Raw genomic sequence first — 24,841 nt, 5'->3', positions numbered from 1 at the left:
GCAGAGACAGGAAGCGACCCCACCCCTCTAGCGGCGCTTCCGGCGTGTCCGCAAAATGAAGGGGAAATGAGGTGTGAGCATGTTTGCCCGAGCAATTAAGAGGCTCTGCTCGTCTGCCTCCTCCCCGGGTGGCGTCCGAACGGTCCGACCTCCGACGAGGGACGCTCTCGTCTCGTCGCGAGTCGCGAGGCACGAGGCTCGCGGGGAGCAGTACACTAACTCCGAGGGTCGTTTTCGCCGCCCTGTCTCTCTCGCACTCATGGGTGCCCCGTATACGATGCGAGAGAGACAGAGACGAAAACGACTCTCGGAATCAGTCTGAGGCTGCGCAGACGGGAGCGCCCAGCCAACTCCCGAACGCGCCCCTCGCCACCCTCCCCCTCCCCCTCTGCTCCTCCCCCTTCCCCTTCTCTGGGGGTCCTGGTTCCCAATTACGTGCAAATTACATCATTTCCAGTTAGTTTAACTGCGAGCCGCTTGGCGCGCTGCTGCGGCGGGCGAACTGCTGTTTTTTCTTTTCTTCTTTCTTCTCTTTATTTTTTGCTTTGCCATTTTTCCCTGTACAGCCTTTGAACTTGAACGACTCCTGCGTAACTTTTTATGCGACGTCACACAAATGATACAACATTTACTGCTTACAAAGTCTGGTCGAAGCACACAGTGCACGTTTTTGCCAGACGATTGTAAGAACAATTTACTCTCAGTTCCGAAGGGATATCTTTTCTTATTCCCTCTTTTCTGTTACACATTTGTTGGATTTGAACTTCTTAACGTTTGGTATTTATTCAGATTTGAAATTAATTGGCGCGAAAATGTGATGCGTTGGCAAGAGCGCAACCAACTAAACAAACAAAATAGCTTGAAGTTTTCAATCGAGCTTTTCACTTCCCTCTGTTTTTGAATGAATAAATAAATTTGATTTAAAATAATTTTATTTCAGTTCACTTGAGCAAGTCACAATAACTTTTCCCTTTCACGGTTGAAGATCATCGGATGCTTGACAGTGGGCAGTTCTGAGTCTTCGGTTCGCGCTGTTGCCATATTGGAGCTCGTGTTTTGGCGCGAGCCGTCTGCTCCGCATTCGCGCCAAGTGCTTTGGGATAGCATAGTTCAGCCCTTTGTCCTTGTGGCACCAGATATTCGTGAAGATATAGTTTTGCTATAGTAGTGTTCATGGGGTTTCCTTCCTATTCCATCGCCTTAGCTCTTGCGAACTCGGCCCAAATCGTGGCACTTGTGTTCAAGTAATAACTGAAATTGGAGGGTGGGGAGCCGACTTCGCGTCGTGAGTTTGGCCTTTGAAGCGTTCGGTCTTGTGCCGTTGTGAGAAGCGATAGATATTCACGATGGGTGTTTCGCCTGGAGACCCAGACGAAAATGTGTACGACCGTCACCAAGAGCTTTGCGTTAAGCTCAACATGGATAAGGATACGGCGGATGAGGCTTGGCAAAATTATGAGAGAATCAAGGAAAACTACGTCCTGGAGGTGAGCATCGCCGCGTGTGGTATTTGTTTGCGTTTTTGTTTACAAACCTGGGGACGTTTCGTTTCAAAACCATCCGCGTTATTTTCCTGAGCATTGTTTTAACCGTTTATAATGAATTATTCGTTCCCCTAGTGATCTTATCAGAAGCCGCCCAACCTCCAAATGGCGGGTCTTAACACAACACTTCTCTTCGGTTGTCATTATCTCTGTAACCATAACATTGTTTGCCGCAAATCTTTCTGAAACATCTTCCTCACATAACAATGCGTTAATTATCGGTGTTGTACAGTGACCTGTTCTGGTTGTTGTTGCAGTGTCTTTAAAACTGTGTTACCAGAACTAATTTTTGTCATTGTCTGCTTTATTTATTTTCTCGGAAATTTAGAGGGAAACAATGATAATTTCGGACTTGTTTTGATTAGAGTTTGTTCTTACGAAGCGGTTACCATTTTTACTATTTGTATGCAATATTTTCATGTTCTGAATTTTAAGTGCCAGTTGATGTGGGGTTAATATCACCTTTAAATTTTTGGAAATTCTGAACTGAAGATCCTTTTAAATGTGTACTTACTTTGCTTTGGCCAACCTTCACAGCTTATTCAGTTGCTCTTTTTTCTTGTCCTTCATTTAGTGGCAAGACTATCTCACTCGTATTGTCTGCAAGCTCACACATTTTCTTGGAACGAGATTCACATCACTCAACTGATGGTTATTTTTTTTTTCAGGGCGACCAGATCCATTGGTTAGCATGTGCCCTCTACGTTTCCTGCAGGAAGTCAAGCACTCCAACTGTTGGGAAACCGGGAGAATCAGTTGAGGGTAATTGTGTAAGTCTTACAAGACTTCTTCGACTGAGCAAACTAAGGTATTGCCTATTAAATTAAACAACTTCAAGCTAAACCCTTTAACGGTTTTGTTAATTGAATTGATCCCTTTGTTCTCTCCAGGTTGATACACTTCTTCAATAAGTGCAAAAAATGGGCAGACATGGCTAGTCTCCCAGCAGATTTTCGCGGGAAAATAGATAGTTTGGAGAGAAACTTCGCAGTTTCTCGTGAAATTTTCAAGAAGTTTCAGCCTATTTTCAAGGACCTGTTCCAGGAGACAGCCTCAGAGCACTCCCAATTACCCAAATCTCGGAAACAAAAGTGTGTATTTTCTCATTTTTCAATTGCTTTCACTATCTCTAGTGTTATCCTTGTCTATTTTTTTTTTACATTTTTTTCTTTTGAAGGAACCAGCCTTGCACTCCATCTCGTGTGTTTGAACTGACATGGACCCTGTTTGTCTGCATCAAAGTGGACTATCCAGATGTTAGAGATGATCTTGTGAACTCATATCACATGCTGTTAGCCTGTTGTGATCTCATTTTTGCAAATGCTCTATTAGCTGATAGGCGAGACCTGTTGAACCCTGTTTTTCCTGGTAAGTGTTAAATTTATGGCTCCTTTATACTGTATGTGATCTTTTTTTCATTGAAATGATTCCTCTTTCTAGGACTGCCTAGAGACTTTTCAAGCCCTGATTATGAAATTCCCAAAGAGGCCCCATGCATAATTGACAAGCTGTGCGAAAACCATGACGGCATTCCTCTTGAGGCCAAAGGCATCAAAGCATATTGCTGGAAAAGCCATATCAAAAAACTTTTTGAGCAACGGGTCAGTTCAGTCAAAACATTCATTCTGACAGTGCAACAAGTTTCCATGGAAAAAGAATTTTGTACCAATTGTGTTTTTACTTACTTACAGGTTTTGAAAGGCAATGCTGAAACTTACAGTGGTCTTCTTGATGTCAACAATTTTGAAGCCAACCTGAAGGCTATCAATAAGCAATATGAAGAGCATGTTTTGAATGTTGGAGACTTCGATGAGAGAATATTTTTAGGTGAGTTGTTATGGCTACTGTCCTCATGTCCTTATTTTGGCTAAGCTTGTTTCTGCCGATTAACTACACCTGTGGCTATGCCTGCTCTCTCCAGGACAAGCCTCTTACTTAAGCTAATAACTGTTCATTGTAATATCTCAATTTTTAAATTCAGTTTGGTTGCATTTTATTTTGTATTCTATTCTGTAGCATGATAAATAACTTGTTTTTCACATCAATTTTTTTATGCATGCTAATTTGGACTTTTGGATCCATTTGAACCTTGACTGGCCCTTGGCAATTTTGTTTTTTTAGACCATATGTATTGCAACTGTTTTCCTGATACAACATTTTTCAATAGTTCCTCTGCACTACCCATAGAAAAATCTGACTTTAGTGTAAACCATTAACATTATCACACTTGGGGTTTTGATCTTCCTAAGAAGTTAATACTATGTAGTTCCAATATGTTATATCTATACTCAACGGCTTTTGTTTTCTTTTTGTAGATTTTTTTGGCGCAGATAATTTGTCAAATGCTTTCTTTGTCAAGACAAATGCTGTTTTTACCCTGTTACGTCACATTATAGACACTAGGAATGCTATGTCGCAAACTTTTCTTATTTCATAAAATTTGGGTTGCTTTTTGTAGCTGAAATTAAACGTTTGCGAGCGTGGCTGAAAAGAAGTCAAGGTTTCACTACCCCATCCAGATCTGTCCTCAGGGCTCTCAATGTAGAAGGTGAGATTCCTCGCCTGCACCGCATACAGCGTACACAGCTGTTTGCTACTGCTGATGTACCTGTTCCGTGTTATTCTTTGTACTGTCTATTCTTTTGCTTGTGGGGGTTAAGCTGCTGAGACCTGAAAATCAGTTTCTAATTCCTACATTTGGTAGGCTGCAGCATATGTGTTTGATGGTTCTCCTGTTAGTTTTTGCTTCAGAAAAGTTTTGGACATCTACTGCAATGTTATCAGGCTGTCTTACTTTATTGTTCGCTTCATTTGAAAATTTCGACTCAAAGAAATATATGTTTATTGTTGTTGTTTCTTCGTATACTTCTCATTGCAGTTTTAATTCTTCATCAGGGGTCCATAACTCAACTTACCTCAACACAAACGTTACGTAAAAGATGTAATAAAAGAATGTAAAGATATGCATTGTTCAGGTTCATTTTTTTGAATATTTTGGAAAAAGCTTAATTGTCTGATAATATTTTTGGATTTACAAGTTAAAGGGTTCCTTTGTGTTAAGTTAAGGATCCCTGATCTTCACAATCAGAGTTCAATTCGTTAAGGAGATCTTTTCTTTGTCCTGAAGTATCTATTCCAGTAGCTAGTTGGGAAAATGCACTGCATGTTATTGGTCTTTTATTGTTTTTTTAACCTTATTTTCTTGTTTAGTCTGCACAGCCACTTTAAAAAAAAGTATCAAAAGCTTATTTTTTGTGGCATTTATCTTTTTTAAGGGGCGAAAGGGAATATGTGAAATGGATTAATTTTGTCCTATTCCCATGGTGGCTACTTAGTTCTCTTTCTCTCTTTAAATGTCATTGTTATAGTGAGCTCCAGTTCCCAATATGTATTATCTGGTATCAGGAGCTAAGAGTCAAACTCAAACTTGTTCATCTTTTGGTACATTAGAGTTCACCTGTGAATCATTACTATGTTTCTTTAGTTGTATTGTTTTCACCCCCTCATTTCCTGTCTAAGTTTTACCTAGTGCAGGGAGTCAAGCAATTCTATGAGGCAGTGATTCATGTACACAAAGCATCATGGAATTATGGTTTCATAAGAAACAAGTTGCATATGTGTGCTGCAGTATTTTTGCATGAAATACGGTAGTGACTTGCAAATATGGAAATGGGTTGTATTCTGTTCCTGTAATATTCTTGTCTCGGAATGGCTCATGTTACCCAGTGTTATTTAGTCCCCAGAATGATTTAGCATGACACGTGACATACGATCACAATCATATTCTAACTTATTGCCTTCAACAATTTTGCAGGCGATGCTGATCAGGATATTGGGACATCTAGCCATGCTGTTGGTGATTTATCTGAAAAAATGCAAGCAAAACGTCTTCGACAAACTCCTAACATGACTGTTGTAAGTCTTTTCAAAATTCCATAATTAGAAAGAATTCTGGTTCCATTTCCATCACAGTTTTGTTCTGTTTTGTTAACAAGGGTAATCAGCTGCTGGTCTCAACACCATTGACGAACCGAAGATACCTTAGGGGATTTGATGGTGGCAGCGAAGTGACCCCTTTGTTGACTGCTACCCAAAGTGTCAACAGGCTGCAGTCAATACTGGCTGGACGATCTGCTGCTCCCAGCGAAACTTTGTTAGAAATTTTCCAGTAAGTTCCTTTAGTCATTACAATTTTCTTGATTAGTATCTTTCTATTAGATTTTTAATTATTGATATTCTTCACTGACCCATGTTTTATTTTTACTGTCTTACACAGGTCATGCTCTAGAAATCCAAAGGAGAAAGTCTTAGGTTTTGTGTCAGCAATTGGACAGAAGTTCTGTGAGCGCTACTCTGCTTCTGACCAAGACAAAACAACCAGTCAAGACAGCATGAATTTTGAGAAGAAGCGTTTGCAGCTGGGAGAAACTCTGTACTACAAAATTCTTGAAAATATCCTTACAGATGAGAGGCGTCTGAAGCCTCAAATTGATTTCAGCGTAAGGAACATACCATTGCTAATTTATGTATTTTATGTCTTTTGAAATTAATTGTATGTCTTCTCCAATTTTTTCAGAATTTACTAGAGCAGGAAGTGTTCCATCAAACGCTTCTTGCTTGTTGTATTGAAATTGTGATTTTCTCTTACAATGCCCCTCGGCGCACTTTCCCCTGGATTTTGGAAGCGTTGAATGTGGAACCATTTTATTTCTACAAGGTTATTGAACCAATTGTCCGGGCTGAAGATCAATTGTCAAGAGACATGATTAAGCATCTAAATTTGGTCAGTTCAGACCCTTTGCTTTTAGTTGACAAGTAGCCAAATGTCTGCTTACTCATTTTGACTAAAATTGATTAATTTATTGCAGATTGAGGAACAAATCCTGGGATCCATGGCATGGCGTTCTGAGAGTGCTTTGTGGGAGAACATAGCAGCATCTGGGGAATCTGTCCCATCTTGTGAAGATGTCTCTCTTCCCAGCCAGCTAACTTTTGATGGAGATGGTGGTCAACAACCTGCAGCAAATCCAATTGTGAAACGATTGTCTGGAGCTGGAGAAAAGGGTGCTGCCTCACCCATTTCATCTGTGTCAGCTGTTGAAAGGTTCCATTCTCCAGTAAATCAAGGTCTGCCAAAAAAGCGTCTGTTTGAAGGTGATCACGCTATCAAACCTGGACAGTCGTTGCTTCAGAGCAAAGTGGGAGGAATACAAATTACAAGTAAGCACTGTCTATATCTATTGTGATAATAATAACAATATTAATAATAATGTGTTTGATGGTCAAGGCATTCAAATGACTTGTCTCAGTAGACTCTCTCTTCTAATAGACATAATTCATTGCAGCAATCAAAGGAGAAAATGGGCAGCAGTACATACCCATACACATACAAGGCACTAACAGTGTCATCATTTCAGCACAGCCATCCACATCTGCTAACTCAGTTGTGAAGAAAGTTGTTATTAGTACAGAATCAAATTCAGAGAAGAAGGATGAGGACAAACCCAAGAGAACTGGTTCTATCAGCTTATTTTTCAGAAAGGTTTGCCTTAATTTTTGTATCTTAGATGCTTTAACTACGTACGCTTTATATGGTTCTAACTTGATTTTATGCTTTCAGTTCTATCATTTGGGTTCTGTGAGGATGCAAGATCTTTGCACACGTTTAAATCTCAATGATTCAGAACTGAAAAGGAAAATTTGGACTTGTTTCCAAAATACTATTACAGACCACATTGACCTTATGCGTGACAGACACATTGATCAGCTACTGATGTGTGCAGTATATGTGATATGCAAAGTCACTAAAAATGATCGTTCTTTCACTGATGTAATGAAATGCTATAGAATGCAACCACAAGCTTCATCCCATGTCTATCGCAGTGTGTTACTGAAGAAAGCTGATGAAGAAACTGGTATGTACCTGATTTTTTCAATCCATTTCTTTTTCCCTCTTACTGAGGATTTAGATTTGTAAATGGTGTGCTTGAAACTTAAAGAGTGTGTTTCTACATTTTTAGATGACAGCTCAGTTGTTGCTGCTCCTTTACCTAAAGAATTGGCTACACCCACTGTTGCTGCCGGAACTTCCAATAATTTCATGGGAGAAGAGAGAGGTGACCTCATTAAGTTTTACAATACTGTGTATGTCATGGAAATGAAGGCTTTTGCTCAAAAATTCTCAGATTCTCAGGTGGGTACATAGTGTTAGTCTTTTACCTTGCAAGGTGTGTACATATACTGTGTAAATGGAAAATAACAATTATAGTGTCTTCTCTTCCTCATTTTTAGAGTGATTCTCTACCACTATCACCTCTTCCTGTGAGCAAGAGTCAGTCCATTGTTCCAAGACGCAGGCTCACAGACAAAGCGCCTGTTTTCATCAGCCAACTGAACCCACAGGATGTCACTGTTTCCCCATCCAAACTTCTGGATTACAAATTCAGTCGTAGTCCAGCAAGAGTGAGTAGCATTTATTGGAATGATGCATCAGTCTCTCTTGTTTCACAACTCACTTCTTTTTTTTTTAAATAAAATGTTCTTTTCAGGATTTGCGTGCCATCAACAACATGATTCAAGTGGATGGCTCCAGGAAAGTGTGCAAGCGCTTGTTGGCTGATGACACTTCAGAAGATGCTCCCACTGCTAAGGTACCTGCTAATGATGCAGTAGCTCGGAAACTGCACTCAATCATTGGTGATAGGATGGGCCAGGCTTAGTGATTCAAGCTTTTTTATGGCAACATCCCAACTGGAAGAATTCGACCCATTTGGTCTTTATTCTCCTGTAAGATCTCCATTTTTAATAACCCTGATACCCTCTGTAAAGGTGGAAACAGCTTTTATCCTGGGATTAGGAAGGAAAATACTGAGTTTCAGAATTTTGTTTGTTCTGATTCTATATCTAATGGACTCATATAAATCAAGGATTATGATTTTAATAGTTTTATCATGAAATTGTAAGTGATTGCCTTTATTCTTTAGGTTAGAAACTAGTCATTCAAAAAGTTTTACCCCTCTAAATATCACACTATGAGCAAAGTGAAGAGCAATTGATCTGACAGTTAACTACATATGTTATATTAATTGACTTTGCGCACTTTCTGCTAACCTAATTATAACCAATATTATACTTCAAAACACTGGTTGTCACCACTGTTGTATGATTCAAATTTCAAAACTTGTGTAACATGACAATGTTAAATTGTAATGTTCTTTCAAATTGGACCAATACCTAGGTGAATTTTATCTTTCACAGTAGGTATACTCACAATGTTGTTTAGTTATACTGATAACTACAGCTTATAGTAACCATAAACTTTTCCAATCATGGGCTTATAATTTCTCTAAGGAAATCGCTGTATTTACTCAAGATTCACTTTTGTGAGAAACTGTACACACCTAGCACTAGCAAGGAATAGCTGCAGCTGCTATAGTGACTGAATCTTGAAGCTGTAAGGGATTTTTGTCTTGGAACTAACTGTTTTTGTATCATGTTGTGTACTTACTTGGTACTAAAATCTAGTAGGTAACTGAACTTTTGGGACCTTTCCTTCATCTAAAGAAAGAAAGGGAACGCCCTCTTCAGAAACCAATTCTGATGAAGCTTGATAAAATAAATTTTTAACTGGATTTAACTTTTTCTAGAGGAAAATAATGGTAGAAAGATGCAGAAAGCCCCATTTGGTTGTAAAACCAATTTCTTTATCCAGTTAAATAACGAATATAATTTTATTGTGCACATGTCCGTCGGTTTACATTTAACATTTTACATCTCTCTAAGACTATATTTGTTGAGTGTTTTTAATTATATATATATATGTTATTTTATCACTGCTGTGTAAATTCTTCTTTCTACATGTAATTCAGCATTATTACTTTAATTTTCATTTTATGATGTTCAACACTTTATGTCTGTCGTATGATGTTCAATAATTTATGTCTGTCATCCAAGTTGGTCTGACCAATGGTTAAGTAAAATTTACCTTGGTATTACATTTACCTCCTTGGTACTCTCTTTATTCATGAAGGCTTTTACTTGGTGTAAATTATGGTTATGTTTGATGCTCTTCATGTGTTGTTCATTGTATAGTTGAGGTCAACACAATAATAACACTTAATCTCATCTGTTTCTCTTCTTCAACTCATGCTAAACCATTTATTACAACTATTACATCAAGTATAAAAATGATCACGATTACAATAGAAAAGAAAATGACTAGATTCTTACAATTAAGTTTAGATGTATGAGATGACCCAACCTGTCTCTACCACTGAATGGTTGAAACCACAGTTGAAATGACCTGATGGGTATGTGTAGTTGCATCCAAAATTCCCTCAATAACCTGTCTGATGAGTTTACTACCTTGATTTTGTACAGTTTTGATGAGTGAGATGACCTGACCTGTCTTTACCACTGAATGGTTGAAACCACAGTTGAAATGACTTGATGGGTGTGCTTAGTTTCATCCAAAATTCCCTTGATAAGCTGTCTGTTGCATTTACTACCTTGATAATGTCATCATTGAGCATAGTTAACTGAAACCAAAGATTTTCATTCTCTTCAGGATTTGATGATTCTCCCCATGCGACAGATAATTCCTGTCCTTCAAATGTACAATTTAAAAAAGAAGGTGAAGCTGGAAAAATGTGTTTTGACAAAAGAGATGGATGTGGTGAATGAGACTGGGTTCTAAGCAATGCATTTAGTATTGGCTGTTCAACACTTTCTTGGACATAAGTGTCATGGTACATGTAGTAAAGGTACGCAGGGCTATGGCAGCACTGAACAGGTGGCACCTCAGTCATACTCATAATTATGTTTTGGAGTTCCTCTGATAAGTGGGAAATTTTCCCCATCAAGGGATCAGCATGGGTACCAGGCCTTGAATCACCTATGTTTTTGTTCCTCCAAAACTCATAATAAAGGGGGTATACCTCTCTCTGTTGAAAGAGAGCCTTTAAAAATGACACATTGTCTGGATTGATTGCATAAGGGAACAACTCAACAATGGCAGAACTGGGTGGCATAAACAGGGACAAAATCATAGCAGCTCCATGCATACCTACCACGAGTGTGGCTTGATTGAGTTCAGTAAGAACAAAGCTGATATCATGCCTAGCCAAATCAATAGTGACTATTTCTAGACCATAGCTCTTATAAGACTTTTGGTGAGCTTCCTCAATAGCACTATATAATGTTTTTAAATTCAGAATCCGTCTAGATTGCTCCCTTGACACAACAACTACTTTCACACACTGCGTCTCCAGAGAGCATGTGAATATTGGTTTTGACTTCCAAACACTTAAACTATATTTGACAAATTTTTTCAAACCATTTACATGAAAGTTCCTATTTATATAAGGTCCATGATATTTTTTAAATCCATAATCAAACCACAAAGTGGACTTGTGCATACCAACATAGGCATTAGCAAAACATATAGTCTCACTGATATATGGCAGCTTTATTATAGGTGATTTTGAAAAGTGGTCATACCATTTATCTAAAGTGGATATGTTATGATCGTCAGTGAAAGCTAATGAAAATTGCTTTCCATCAAAGTCCTTTTCAGAAACACTTTCCATGGTAAACAACAAAGGAATTAATTCATCATGGATAACATGCATAATATTGTCAGGTTTGAATCGATGAATGATGAAAGTTGGGTCCATCAGAACCTGAGCTCTGTTCTGTTTAATTTTATTTTCTGGAGACATGATAGACACTTTCATTTTGAAAGCATTGTGATCTAAAACTGTTGACATGTCGATATCCTTCCACTGCTCGGGATTCCGAATACCAAAAACAATCGATTCTTCACTCATCGTAAATTGGAACTCTTGAAACCAAGGATCATAACAAATATTGCGAAATTTACACAGTTTCTCCCCACTGGAACCAGTGTGGCACCAGACGGAGGAAACCAAGGAAGACACATCGACAGTCGGTGCCTCTGACTGTTCCTGAGTGAGATAGACGGAGAAGAGGTGAGACAGCCAGCCTGCTGTCAGAGTGAGAAAGAGACACGCGCCCTGAACAATTCGCGTGTACCTTATCGAAGCCTCTGAGGGCGTGGGCGTTCGCCCCGGCGCCAGCCCCGGCCCGGGCCTGCGGTAGTGCCGGCTTGTCATGGTCAGCGAGCGGAGAGAGGGTTAGGCCGTAAGGCCGTCAGGCAGGGCAGAGTTTCAGCCGGCGTTCTTGCTCAAGCTCCCGTCGAGTCCCCACGTCTTGAAGTTGTTTCTCTGCAAGCAAACGGCCAAGCTCAGTGGGTGTCAAGAAAATAGCTCGACGCACCAAAAGTGTGCAGGATAAAACGATGGACCTACCGCATTGTGCATTTCGAATCAAAGCACTCTTCACGGACACAAACGGACAGAACAGCAGACAGCCCCGCAGCAGACGATGAGCCCGGGCCTAGCCTACGGTGGAGGACCGGCGCGCTACTTTTTCACCGTTCTGCCATCCGCCTGGAGGACCCAAACGGCGGCTCACCTTTTCGCGCTCTCTCACACCTTTGGCCACCCTCGCGGTAGCCGCCCTTCAGTGGCTGGCAAAACCTTTCGGCCGGACGGCAGACGTGGCGCTTTGCAGCGGGTTGTCATTGAAAAGGGGGCGTCTCCGAGCGGCACTATTTCGCATCTGGACGTCGGAGGGAAGCGCGTCGGCGGTGTGCTGCGCCGGCACCGCGTCCGAAAAGACCACGCGGCGTCTCTTTCTTCCACGCGGGGAGCAGGGCGGATGGATGGCGTCAGACTGCCGCGGACGCAGCCCCTCGCTTCCCTCACCCTCCACAAGCCTTCCACCCACCGCTCCGCTCCCCGCGCTCCCCGCTCCGTCCGCACCGAACCGACTCACTGCACTTGAGGCAGACAACCAGAACCAGACCCAGACAACCGCACCAGCAGCAGCACCTGTTACATTGTCGTCCTCCATCGAGTCCCTCGCCGCGGACTACCTACCTCGGCAGCTGCACGCACAGGCCAAGGCAGACACTCGCTCGCCGCGCCGTCAGCCGCCCGCCAGTCCAGCGCCGACCACCGCCCGCACCGGACCGCTCGTACCGTCGCCGTGCCCAAGCCAAGTCGAGACCCGCACCAGCCGGCTTCCGTTTTGACTGTCTTGGTGTTCGCCCCGCACCGTGACCATGGCCGAAGAGAACCAGAAGCCCGTCGAGGAGAAGCAGGCCCAGCAGCAGCAGTCTCAGGAGAAGGACGACGCCCCGGCCAAGGACGCCGAGCAGGAGTCCCCCGAGAAGGCCCCCGAGGAGCCCCCCAAGGAGATGAAGGCCGTGGTGCTGACTGGCTTCGGCGGCCTCAAGTCCGTCAAGGTGCTCAAGAAGCCCGAGCCCACCCTGGGCGAGGGCGAGGTGCTGATCCGCGTCAAGGCCTGGTGAGTACCCTCGTCGCCGACCTGCGCTTTGACACCCTGGCGTACGCCCTGCTCGCCCTGCTCGTGGTCATCGGAGCTCACTGCCTTGCCGGGCTGCCCCTCGCGGGCCTCGCCGTCGGGGCGTCGCGGGCGTAGCGGGGCGTGCCTGTCAGCATATGGACCGCTCGGAGGTGGTCGCCCGCCGTCGGAGAACCCTACAGCTCTTGGCCGGCGTGCGGGACGCGTTCTTGGGTTGGGCGCACGGCGACTGCTGCCCTGGTGACCTCCTGGTACCCGCTGGTACCCGCGGGCGCTTCCTTCTTCTAGGACGCCGGGCCCCAGGCAGGCCGTATGTGTGGCCCGCGCCGCCATGTGCGCGGTGCGACGCGGTGCGGTGCAGTTTGGGGTTGCCTGCGTGCCGCCCGCCGTTCGGTGGCAGCTACTCCGGGGGGCCCAAGTGGGCCATAAGGCCGGACGCGGCGCGCCATATGGGGTTTTCGGCGCGCGGGGCCGCGGGGCCGAGGCGGCGCGGGGCCCGCCCGCAGCCCAGCCAGCCCCAGCTGTGGGTCCTCGCAGCCCTTGGCACCGTGGGCAGCAACAGGTAGGGCGGAAGGGCGCGGCGCAGGGCCAGCATAGCCAGCAGGGCAGCGTCCTCTGCCTCGCCAATTTTTATGCCCCTGGTTGTCATGAGGGCCCGGTGCGTTCCGGGGTCTTTGCCGCCGTTTAGCGGGCGTGGTTTCGAAAAAGGGCGGGGGCGGGGGGTGGCGATCCCGCGCTCTCTCGCTTTGCTTCTGCTGGGCTGGCTGGCTGGCCGGGCCCGCTGTGCTGAGCCCCAGCCCGGGCCGGGCCTGTGGGTGTGGCCGTGGATCAATACGGACGGGCTGCACGCGTGCGGCGTGGGGCCCAGCCCAGGCCCAGCACGGGCGTGACGAGACGCGTCTGTCTGTCCGTCTGGTGGACGCCAGCCTCTGCGTGAGCGCCGTCCGTCCGGGTCAGCGCAGCGGGCCGGCCTGCAGGGTGGGGTCGTGTTGTCATCGTGAGGGTGACACACAGTATCATGTCGTGTCGGTATAACCGCGGCGTGGCGGTTCGTGAATCGCATCGCCTCTGATTCCCCGGAAAGTAGCGCGCCCCGCTCCGATAGACTCCCAGCCAGCAGGCTGTCTCTCTCGCACCCTGACGGCACGCCCCACGAGTGCGAGAGAGAGGCGTTCCTCGCTGAATCCGCCTCCAGGCAGTGTGCTGGGCCACTCTGAATCACCGCCTCATTCGCGAATCGGCGGCGCGGCGTGGCGCGGCGTGACGCGAGAGAGAGAGAAGCTCTCCTTTACGGCCTTGCGCGGCGCGCATCAGGCGAGGACGGCGAGGACGGCGAGGACGCGGCGATAGCGCCTTCTCTCTCTGCCCGGCCCGGCCGCCTCGTTTTGACCGATAACTCGCACCGCCCGGCCCCCCGGCCCCCCGGCCGCGACCTGGCCCGGCCAGTGGCCGACCGAGATGCTTTGGCAGGGCGGCGCGCGGCGTCTTTGTCTCTGTTCCGCCCGACTTGCCGACGTGCGATTAGCATATGGTTCGCGTCTGGCGTGGCGTGGCGGCCGGTGGTGTTCGCGAGCTTCCCGGGCACGGCGATGGCACGGCCGCGGCGGGGCGGCCAGGGCGGCCCCTCGTCCTCGCGCCCGCGCCCGGAAAGCGTTGGCATCGCAACCCCGGCCGGGCCCTGGCTGGCGCTTTTGCCCGGGGCTCTGCTGCTGCTCGCTGCTCGCGGGGCGTAGCTGGGCGCTACGGGGCGCTACGGGGGGTCGGCTGTTGCCAGACAGCTCGCCAGCTCGGTCCTGTTGCTGCTGCTCCGGGCCGCTCTAGCTCCGCTCCCGCCGGGCCGCTAGTCTAGGGGGAGGCAGGGCGGACGCGGACAGCACGCGGCGTTAGACCTGCCCGCCCCGCCCCTCCCACCTAGCGCTGCCAACTCTTTGAAATCGATCGGCACGCCTGCCATTAGGTGTGCGTCGATGACAACTTGTACTGCTTGAGCTCGAGGGGCGCGGGGACGCGGCGGGACGCGGCGGAACTGCCGCGGCGGTGCGCCAATCTGCGCCTCTCTCGCGCCTGATGGTGAGGCCGAAGCACTGTCTCCCTCGCGCTCCCGGGCGTTCTATGGGGTGCAAGAGAGACGGCACTCATCGGCTCCCGCAGCGTGTTGTGGCTGTGCCGCTGTGCCCCGAGGGCCGAGGGGGAGCCTCGTCTCGTCATGAATCGGCTGCCTCTCACTATTCTGCGCCCGTCGCTGCGGAGCGCTGCGGAGGGTGGCGTCCGAAGGCCGAGGTGCGCACGACGGCGACCCTTCTTCCCCCCGTGAGCGGTTCGTCGCTCTGTCTCTCTCGCCCCACGAGTGCGACAGAGGCGGACGATTCTCCTGAATGGCTCGGCAGCTGCCGTTCGGCGTGCTCGGCCGTTGGCGCTTTTCAGACGCGCCCCGGCTATGTGCGTGCGATTACCAAGACGGGGGACGTGGGGTGCGTTGCGTGCCTCGGAAGCAGCTGACGACGGCGTGCCTGTCTCCGCGGTGCCCCCGGCCTGGCCTCGCCCCGCCTTGCGTCTTGCACGCCCTGCGGCAGTCCTGCCGGCAGGATGTCGTGGCCGGCTGCACGCCCTGCACGCCCTCGGCAGCCTGCTGCGGCCTCCAGGGTGCCCGCCCTGCCGCCTCATTCCGAAGGATTGTTCGTTTCGTCGCTCTGTCTCTCTCGCACTCATGGGGGCGCCCCGTGAGTGCGAGAGAGACAGCGACGAATCGACCCTTCGGAATCAGCGGGCTGGCCTGCCTGCCTCCGGCCCGGGCGTCATGCCGTGCCCGGGGATCGCGACCGCGCGACGCCACGAGGCGGGAGCAGCGCTTTCGCCGCTCCGTCTCTCTCGCACTCGTGGGGCGTTGCGTAGGGGTGCGAGAGGGACAGAGCGACGAGGCACTGTTGGGAATGAGAACGCGATGCAGCGTTTAGCGCGGTCGTTATTTATCGGTGGACCCCCTGGGGAGCTGTTCGCTGCAGAGCATGCTCTGCGCTCGCAGGTATTTGGCGAATGTGTCTGGGCGTGGCTGCCGGGGCTGCCGGGGCTGCCGGGGCCTGGCATGCTGGGTCGTGTGCAACACAATAGTTTCTGGTGTCGATGAGGGTGGGAAAGTCTTTGTACTAATCCACGCCTCGCTGGCGGGGCTATGGCGAGGTCCTCAGCCTCAGCGTGCCCAGCGCGCCCTGCCTGCAGACTGATTCCGAGAGTCGTTTTCGTCGCCCTGCCTCTCTCGCACTGGTTGGCGCCCCCTATAGGTGAGAGAGACAGAGCGACGGAAAGGTGAGGTACTTGGGCGGGGCAGTTGAGGGGAAGAATTAAAGTCGTGGCGCGTAAACACTCGGAGCAGCAAAGCAGCATTACAAGTCTGCGATGGCACTGAAGGTGTTTTTGAATTTGGCTGGGAGGCGCTTCGCTTTACTTCGCCTCGCCTTGCTTTGAGGCCGCCCCGCACGCCTCGTACGCCCAGGCAGCCCAACATAAACACGCTTGCTCTCGGGTAAACACTTTGTCTCCCCCACCACGCACTGACGCACTGTACCACCACCGGCAGCGGACTGATTCCGAGAGTCTTTTTCTTCGCTTTGCCTCTCTCGCACTGGTAGGGTGTCCCGTATGGGTGCGAGAGAGACAGAGCGACGAAAGCGCCCCTCGGGATCAGCCTGCAGGCCGGCGTGCCGGCATTGGCTGGCTATTCCATGTAACGTGCGTGTCTTGCTATTTTTGCCCCGTCCTTATGTAATGGCTGCCGTGGACCGCGGCCTGCCGAGTGATTCCGTCCGAACCGCGGCTCTGTCTGTCTCGCGCTGCCATGGGACCCCCCGCGAGTGCGAGCGAGAGAGGAAGAGAGTAACACAACGCAGCAACGAAACCATACGAAACCTCTGTTCGGAATGGGACGCTGCCCGGCCGGTTCTGGGTGTGTTCAGTGTGCTGGCTCGCTTCAGGCCGATCCCTGGCGGCCGGCTTCTCCTGCGTCGAGGCGAGGAGGGTGTCGGCTGGCGTCGGCCCGGCCGGCGCCTCCTCGCCGGCGCGGTGGCCTAGTTTGTCGTTGTCCAGTCCGGCGTGGCGGTGCCGGTGCCTGCGGTGGCCAGCCGAAGTGGCCGGCCGAGGCGAAGCATTGCCGCGCTGCCCTGGAATGCGTGTGGTGGATGGGCAGGTGCCGGAGGCCCGGCTCCAGCGTGCTCCAGCGGCCAGGCAGGGCAGGCAGCCAGGGCCAGGGCCCCTACACTGGGCGAGGTGGCTGCGCGCTGCGCGGTCTGTCCAGCCTGTCCGGAGAGGTCTTGTCCAGCAGGAAACATCGCACACCCGCCTGGCGTGGGCGCGGCGGTGCTGGCGCGCTGGCCGGCCGCCCGGCTTGCCGTGGTGCGGTCTGCCCGGGTGCCCCCTCGGCCCCCCGCACCCCGGGGGAAGGGAAGGGAAGGGGTGACCTTGACAAGCCGGCCGGCGCGATTCGCAAGGGCAGGGCCACTCGGCCGTTCGCACTGCCGGCCGGCCGGGTGCCCCGGGTACTGGCGGTGGCGGTACACTGACCGGCCGGGTCGGGCCGGGTACCACTGCACTGGTCGCGATGCTGGGCGCCGCGCGGGTTGCGCGTCCCAGGACGAGCGCGATGGAAGCAGTGTGGTTGCCGGCCCCGAGTCCCACGCCCTCCCTAGTCCCTCCAGCCGGCCGGGGCTCGTCCTGCCGATAGCGAGGGGCTCGAGGTCAAGACCACAGTGTTGAGCCAAGGCACTTGTCGCTGCCGTTGGTACACTACAGTGGTGGCGGCTTTCCGGAGCAAAGCGTTCGTTTTCCCACGAGCGACGCTGCTTGGGCCCAGGGCAGCCCAGGGCGCCGCCAGCTGCTTGGTCGCTCTGTCTCTCTCGCACCCCTGCCGGGCCCCCTGCGAGTGCGAGCGAGACAGAGCGACGAAAGCTCTCTTGAGATTGCGGCTGCTGCGCGGCTGCGCCCTGCGTCCGGGCCGCGCGGCCGGACCCCGTTGCTTCCAAGTTGGAAGTCTCCAGGCGGCCGGTTTTACGACCTGAATCGCAAGCACGTTTAATGGCCTCTAGTGTTGATTAATCCGGGGGGCTCTCGGCCGCTGCGTCCTGCGCCCTGGACTCGCTCTGGAACCGAAAAGCCAGCAGACTGATTCCGAGAGTCGTTTCCGTCGCTCTGTCTCCCTCGCACTCATGGGGCGTCTCCTAGAGGTGCAAGAGAGACAGAAGGCGCCTTGCCGACGTCGTGCTGCTTATTTCCGCTGCCTCTGCGTTGCTTTGCGTTTGCGCGCCGCGGGCTGCCCAGGGCACCCAGGGGCTGCCTAGCAATCCTAATAGAGTGTCGCGTCGTGGGGAAACGCCCCGCGGGGGGCTGAGCCAGGCTGAGCTGTCCGGGCCGCCCCCCGCCCCGCCCCGCCCCGCCCCCAGGCAGCTCCAGCTTGAGCTCCAGCTCCCTCCCCCCGCACCCTCGCCAGCATCAGCCCCAGCAGTCTCCCTCACTCCACGGAGCCGCCTGGAGGTCATAGGTCACCTCATCGCGGATAGCAATCGATGCAAAGGGAGGGGGGTTGGGTGCTGTTGGAGACTCGCTGCCAAGTGGAGTGCGCGGCGTCAATCTGTCGAGCGATGTCGTCTGTCTCTCTCGCACTCGCGGGGCGCTGGGCGCTCCGCAGACGGTGGGAGAGAGAGACGGAGCGAGGGGTGGCGCCGCGCGCGCTGCGTGCCGCGACGCCGCGACCGTTGCCGCCGCTGGCGATTGCGCGTGACAGGGCAGATTGAATGGGACGGGGGCATTGACGGCTTCTATTTGCGACATGGAGTCCCTGGCCGCCCGCCTGCCTCTGATGGCTTGCTGACGGGCTTATGTGTGGGCTGGCTGCCGGCTGGCTGCCGGCTGGCTGCCTGTTGCCTGATTCCGAGCAAGCCGGCGCCCTCTCTCTCGCTCTCGTCGGGCGTTGCGTGGGGGTGCGAGAGAGAGAGAGAGAGAGGCGCGTGGGCGTTGTGTCAGAGTAATCTCGGCGCACCGCTTTCTATCACTTTCCCGCGTCTCTTTTTACGGCTCTCGCTCGGCAGTCGGCTGCCCGGCCCGGCTTGCCTGGCTGGGCTAACGAGACGCAGAGCGAAGCGCCGAGCGCCGCCCCGCCCCCGCGAGAGAGAGAAAGACAGAGTCTGTTATGCGGGCTCGACGGCAGTGGCTACGCCAGGCTACGCGCGTCTCGGTCGTTGCATTTTCACGGCAGCAGTTTGATCGGGCACCGGCCGCACCGGCAGTGGCGGTCGTTCGTTCCCCTTGCCCTGCTTTTGGGGGACTGGCGCATAGAAGGTGGCGGTGGGATGCTCCCCGGCGTGCAGTGCCGCCGCGCTGGCGCACTGTGGGGCGTTGCGTCGGTGTTCGCCGTCGTCGCCCCGGAGCCGCTGCAGGAATTTTAATCACTGGATCGCTAGCGATACGTGACCTTGGAGCCGCTCGGCCGCCGCGATACGACCCTCGCGCGGCACCTCCGAGACGCCGGGAGGGGCCGCCAGCGGGCTGATTCCGACAGTGTGTCGCTCTCTGGAGGCGTTCCTAGGGGTGCGAGAGGGACAGAACGACAGCTGCTCGGAATGCCTGCCGGCCGATGCGTGTGATTAGACCAGACCAGACCGGGGTTGGGTTGGTTCTCGTTGGTTGTCCCCGCCGCCGAATCTGCCGACTGATTCCGAGAGTCGTTTTCGTCGCTCTGTCTCACTCACACCTGTACGGGACTCCCTATCAGTGCGAGAGAGACAGACAGTCGGAATGAGTGTGCTGGGTGTGGCCTTGCCCTCCTATCTCCTCGTTAAGCGCGGCCTACAGCACCTGCAGCGCGTCCACGCGGTAATTGCTTTGGACGTGGCGGTGGCCGTCGTGTCCGAGCGCGCAGCGCGCCTGCACCGGATGTCCGCCAATTCAGCGACGTGCTCGGCGTCCGGCGTCGCGCCGCGGGGCCGCGACCCCACCGCACAGTGGGCCGCCGGCGCCCAAAACTCCAGACGCGTTTTATATTAGAGTCGCTGTGCAGGACTCGAACCGACCGTGTGACCCCATCAATCGATTCCTCGTTTGGAGAGCAATCCATTGGTGGGGTCACACGTTCGGTTCGAGTCCTGTTTACAGACTTTGGAGCTCAACGCGACCGGGATTTTGACCGCCTCCCTGGCGGCCCCTGGCCCACCGCTGCTGTGCACCAGGCGTTCGCGCTTCGCACGCTTCGCACCTCGCGGCTCGGCGGCAGGGCCTGCGAGGCCTGACCTATGCATGCGGCTTCTACATGTGACTGCGCTGCACTGCCCTACACCGCCGCCGACCGCGCTACGCGTCGCTACGCGTCTCACGCCTAAGCGCATTATAATAATGCCCCTCCCTCGGCGTGCCCCGCGCCCCGCGTCGCGTCGGCTTGCCGTCGGCGTGTGGTCCTTGGACCGGAACCCCGTCCCATTCCACGCCCCGGCCGCCGGCTCGGCCCCGCCGACAATGCTCCTGTGTGGAGGAGTCCTCACTACGCTGGACGACGCCGGGCCGGTCGGGGCATTTAGTCATTCTGTGAGAATAAATTTGGCTGAGCCGCCCCGGGCGCGTCGCACGGCGTCGGCGTCGTCCTGGAGGGCCGGGCCGGGCCGGGCCGTGTGTGGGCTTCCTCGCCGCCGTGCTGCAGACTGACTCTGTCTCTCTCGCACCCATACGGGACGCCCCATGAGTTCGAGAGAGACAGTGTGGTGGCGTTCTCGTTCTCCACGGCCGGGGCGGCAATGGCTGTTGTGATTCACCCGTCGTGGCTCTGCGCGCTCCGCGGCTCCCTCTCCCTTTCTGACTCACTGTCGCGTCGCGCTGCGGCGCGCTGCCGGGGAATGACTAATGTGAGGCGACGGCGACGCGGCGCGCGTGGCGCCGGCCGGCGACGCCGGGAAGTTGATTCCGCGGCTGTCTCCCTCGCACTTGAGGGGCGTGGAGTATGTAGTGGAGCGAGAGCGCCGTTCGGTTCGGAATGAACCTGCAGGAGTGGGCCCTCCAGGTCCTCCTCGGCGTGCCGCAGGATCGCCTGCATTCCGTGTCCCACCCTATCGCGTCGCCAGTGGACTGATTCCGAGAGCCGTTTTCGTCGCTCCGTCTCTGACTGTCACGAGTGCGAGAGAGACGGGGCGACGGAAGTGACTCTTTGGCACGCGCTGCGGGGGTGGCGCCCAGGAATGCGACGTCCTGTCGATGGGGTGCTTGTCGGGCTGCTCCTGGGCGCGGCCCGGCCCGCCACGCCGGTCAGCCTTGATAAGTGTGTCTTTGTCCTGCTGGCGGCGGATCGGGCATCGGACCGACCAGCCGGGCGATTCAGAGCGGTCGTTTCGTCCCTGTCTCTGTCGCACTCGTGGGGCTCTCCGTCAGGGTGCGAGAGAGACAGAGCGACAAACCGATCCTCCGAATCGGCCGGCGGGCCGACCGGACGGACGGCTTCGTTATTGTTAGCCCGTGGAATGTGCCTCGTGTGGTGTGGCGGCTGGCGGCGCCCTCTCTCTCGCACCCTTACGGAACGGCCACCGAGTGCGAGAGAGACAGCGAGACCCATTCGCGACCGCCACACCCCCGCGGCACCGCGGCCGGCCGTCGCCGTCCTCGTCTTGCTCGCGTCCGCCCCGATCCTGGAGGCGCTCTGGCCTGGCTGCAGGCACTGCAGTGCAGGCGTCATCCTGAAGGGCTTTCCCGCGGCCGCAATCAACAGGTGTGCCGAGCGGGCTGCCGCGCTGCCGCTTGCCGCCCGCAGGCACCGCAGGCCTATGCCTCGCGGCCCGCGGCCGTTGCGTAAGGGGCGGTGGGGGCGGGGCAGCGGACGCAAAGCGGACGCGGCGCGCCCTGCCCTCCGGCCTGCCTCTTCCTGGAAAGCACCGGCACACTGCATTGTCCCAGGTCGGAAGTACTTGCGACAATTAGAAGACGGAGGCGGACGGGGACGCCTTGTCAGTCGGGGTGCGCGTCGTCGTCGTTGTCGGCCTTTCCTTGTTTTTCTGCCTGTGTACAGTGTAGCGGTTCGTCGCCGATGCTACGTCATGACATGCACGCTAACGCCCCTGCCTGTCCCATTCTCTTTGCAGCGGACTCAACTTCCAGGACTTGATGGTCCGCGTGGGCGCCATAGACTCCCCGCCCAAGACCCCCGTCATCCTGGGCTTCGAGTGCGCCGGTGAGATTGAGGCCGTCGCCGAGGGAGTGGACAATTTCAAGGTACGTGCGCGGTGACTCGCGTTAGCGCGGAGGATGGCGATGACGCTAACACCCCTATCTTCTTTTGTTCTCTGTGGGCGCGCTTGGCGCGAGTGCGAGAGAGACGGTATGCTGATGGATGGTGGCTGTTGCAGGTTGGCGACAGGGTGGTGGCCCTGCCGGAGTACCGCGCGTGGGCGGAGCTGGTGGCCGTGCCGGCCAAGTACGTGTACCGCCTCCCGGACACCATGAGCTTCCTGGACGCGTCCTCCGTCGCCATCAACTACGTGGTGGCGCACATGCTGCTGTTCGACGTGGGCAACCTGCAGCCCGGGAAGACCCTGCTCGTGCACTCTGCCGGCGGCGGCGTGGTGAGTAGTGGAGTGGAGTGACCGCTGGAGGGGTGGAGGCTCTCTAGAGCTGCCTAGCTGCCGCCTGATTCCGACGGATCTTTTTATCGCTCCGTCTCTCGCACCCCTACTGGGTACTCCGCGAGTGCGAGAGAGAGAGAGAGCGAGCGGCGGTGATACGCTGAATGTGAGCGATGCGTGATGTGTCCGTGTCCCACGGTGTTCCAGGGCCAAGCTGTGGCTCAGCTGGCGCGCACGGTGAAGGGCGTGACGGTGATCGGAGTGGCCAGCAAGAGCAAGCACGAGGCCATCCAGGGCTCCATGGACCACGTCATCGAGCGGGGAACCGATTACGCCAGTGAAGTGCGCAAGTAAGTCTCGTCTCCAAATAGTGTCTTTAGACCGACCGACACGTCTGTTTAAGTTTTTATTTTACCCGTCTCTCTGCCTTGATTCCAGGCTGTACCCCGAGGGAGTCGATATCGTCCTGGACTGCTTGTGCGGAGAGGAGTGCAATCGTGGCTATTCTCTTCTGAAGCCTATGGGGAAATACATTCTCTATGGTAACATACATACTTAAAACCCCAACACTTTAAGCTGTTTTTGCTTTTTTTAAACTTGCCTAATTTTCCCTTGTTTTTGCCATTAGGCTCTGCTAATGTGGTCACTGGAGAAACCAAAAGTTTATTCAGCCTTGCCAAGTCTGTGAGTGTTATGAAGCTACTGTTTCCTTCCGCAGCTATGAATGTCTTTGATCTTCTCATTCTGATGTGTTTGCTCTTCTGTTTCAGTGGTGGCAAGTTGATAAGGTGTCCCCTATCAAGTTATTTGATGAGAACAAAACTTTGGCTGGTTTGAACATGCGCCATCTGATGTACCAGCAAGGGGGTGCTGCCCACATCCAGAGCGTTATGGACAAGGTCTTTGCCATGTGGTCTAAGGGCCAAATCCAGCCTGTGGTTGATTCTACCTGGGCTTTGGAGGATGTAAGTCTCTCTTGTGTCAGTTTGATTTTAAAATGTTGTACTTGATTAACACATTTATGTGTTTAATTTTTTTCTAGGTGCCTGAGGCTATGCAAAAAATGCATGACCGTAAGAATGTTGGCAAGATTTTGCTCGACCCCAGCTTGGAACCCAAACCCAAGCCTGCTACACCTGCCAAGGGGAAGGGCAAATCCTCGTCTATTGACAAGGAGGACAAGAAGAAGGATGATGATGAAAATGGATCAGGTGACAATGGTAGGTGTCCTCCCTCCACTCCCAGTTTGTACTTACTGGACCTCTTACAAGTGTCTCATCCTATTTTGTTGGTTCCAGATGCCAAGGAGGAAGAGAAGAAGGAAGACAAGAAGAAAGAAGAGAAAAAGGAAGAAAAGGAGTCAAGTTGAATCAATTTTAAAAAAGAAACATAAATTAAATAAGAATGTGTGGGCGCAAGCGCCGTCCTTTTAGTCACACTCCCAGTTCGAAGCTGCTTACAGATGAGTGCGAGGAAGTTGCTCTTTTCCTTAGTGCTTGACTGATATAGATGTGTGCAGTGTAATGATGTATCTATGTGACCTATTAGCTTTTCATGCAAAACCAGATTTTAAACCCTTCTTCCTCCTGTTCTGTGGATTGAAATGCTTTTAATTTAAATGATTTTGTTGGTCTGTATCATGGATTTAATTTTAAGCTGTTAATAATTTGACAAAGAATGATCTCAATGGCCAGTTAGGTTTCATGCATTTTATTTTTGGAGATCCTTACCAGGAAGTTTGTACCTACTTACTATTTAATTAAGATTTATGTGTACATTTTATGCCCAAATTCTTTTAAATTTGACAGTATTTTTCTGTAGCTGCAAGTTTGGCAGCAGACATTGCAGGTATATCATGATTTTATTTAATGTTTAGAGGAGCGCTAGAGTCGTTTATTGTAATTTAATATATTTTATATGGAATTTTATGCGCAGTGTTTGATTTATTGCCTTCTTGAAAATTAGCTAGGCTTGAAATGTTTCAGTAGGCCTATATGCGTTCCTATTGTACATTGAGCCATTAGTCTGCCATAATGGTGACCTGCAGAACAAACTTGTTTGCAGAGCCATTTTCATTGTTAGAAAGCCGAGCTGTGTTATATTTTTCTGTAAGATACTGCATTATATACTAGAATTCTATTCAAGATTAAGATATGTGAGGGTATGTCTGTGTATGCGCTTGCAGTGTATGTTCCTCCCCAATAAAAAAGAATAAAACCATGCCGCTTTATCATTTTTTTGCAAGATTGTGTCCAACATCTGTGGGACCAGAGGAAAGTATTGCTGCATAGCATTCTTCCACAAGGG

At 51.8% G+C, this 24,841-nt stretch overlaps 3 protein-coding genes across 4 annotated transcripts; 2 read left to right on the top strand and 1 right to left on the bottom strand.

Moving 5' to 3' along the window:
• Positions 1-1,057: 1,057 nt before the first annotated feature.
• LOC117642732 (retinoblastoma-like protein 1) lies at positions 1,058-9,668 on the top strand. 2 transcript variants are annotated; one of them, XM_034381216.1, is made up of 17 exons: positions 1,058-1,487; positions 2,213-2,352; positions 2,435-2,635; positions 2,722-2,912; positions 2,985-3,145; positions 3,236-3,371; positions 4,003-4,092; positions 5,359-5,459; positions 5,540-5,712; positions 5,821-6,043; positions 6,121-6,327; positions 6,413-6,764; positions 6,890-7,086; positions 7,165-7,459; positions 7,565-7,737; positions 7,836-8,006; positions 8,093-9,668. In XM_034381216.1, exons 1-17 carry the CDS (start codon positions 1,347-1,349, stop codon positions 8,261-8,263), a joined length of 3,123 nt encoding a protein of 1,040 aa, XP_034237107.1. In that variant the 5' UTR covers positions 1,058-1,346; the 3' UTR covers positions 8,264-9,668. The 2 variants fall into 2 exon arrangements, with proteins under 2 accessions (XP_034237107.1, XP_034237108.1); XM_034381217.1 differs by lacking the exon at positions 4,003-4,092 and having other exon boundaries at positions 8,093-8,263.
• LOC117642733 (protein O-linked-mannose beta-1,4-N-acetylglucosaminyltransferase 2-like) lies at positions 9,666-12,365 on the bottom strand. The gene is made up of 2 exons (XM_034381218.1): positions 11,873-12,365; positions 9,666-11,788 (listed from the first exon to the last, which is right to left on the bottom strand). Exon 2 carries the CDS (start codon positions 11,675-11,677, stop codon positions 9,905-9,907), a length of 1,773 nt encoding a protein of 590 aa, XP_034237109.1. The 5' UTR covers positions 11,678-11,788; positions 11,873-12,365; the 3' UTR covers positions 9,666-9,904.
• Positions 12,366-12,481: 116 nt separating this feature from the next.
• Positions 12,482-24,754, top strand: LOC117642734 (synaptic vesicle membrane protein VAT-1 homolog-like). Its single transcript, XM_034381219.1, has 9 exons — positions 12,482-12,935; positions 22,055-22,184; positions 22,319-22,534; positions 22,742-22,884; positions 22,973-23,076; positions 23,163-23,218; positions 23,305-23,499; positions 23,577-23,754; positions 23,833-24,754. The coding sequence occupies exons 1-9, from the start codon at positions 12,691-12,693 to the stop codon at positions 23,901-23,903; spliced, it is 1,338 nt and encodes a 445-aa protein (XP_034237110.1). The 5' UTR covers positions 12,482-12,690; the 3' UTR covers positions 23,904-24,754.
• The last annotated feature ends 87 nt before the right edge of the window (positions 24,755-24,841 follow it).

Source organism: Thrips palmi, unplaced genomic scaffold, assembly GCF_012932325.1.
Source record: "Thrips palmi isolate BJ-2018 unplaced genomic scaffold, TpBJ-2018v1 HiC_scaffold_16, whole genome shotgun sequence".
Taxonomy (NCBI): Eukaryota; Metazoa; Arthropoda; class Insecta; order Thysanoptera; family Thripidae; genus Thrips; species Thrips palmi.
This window is presented reverse-complemented; position numbering and strand designations above follow the sequence as displayed.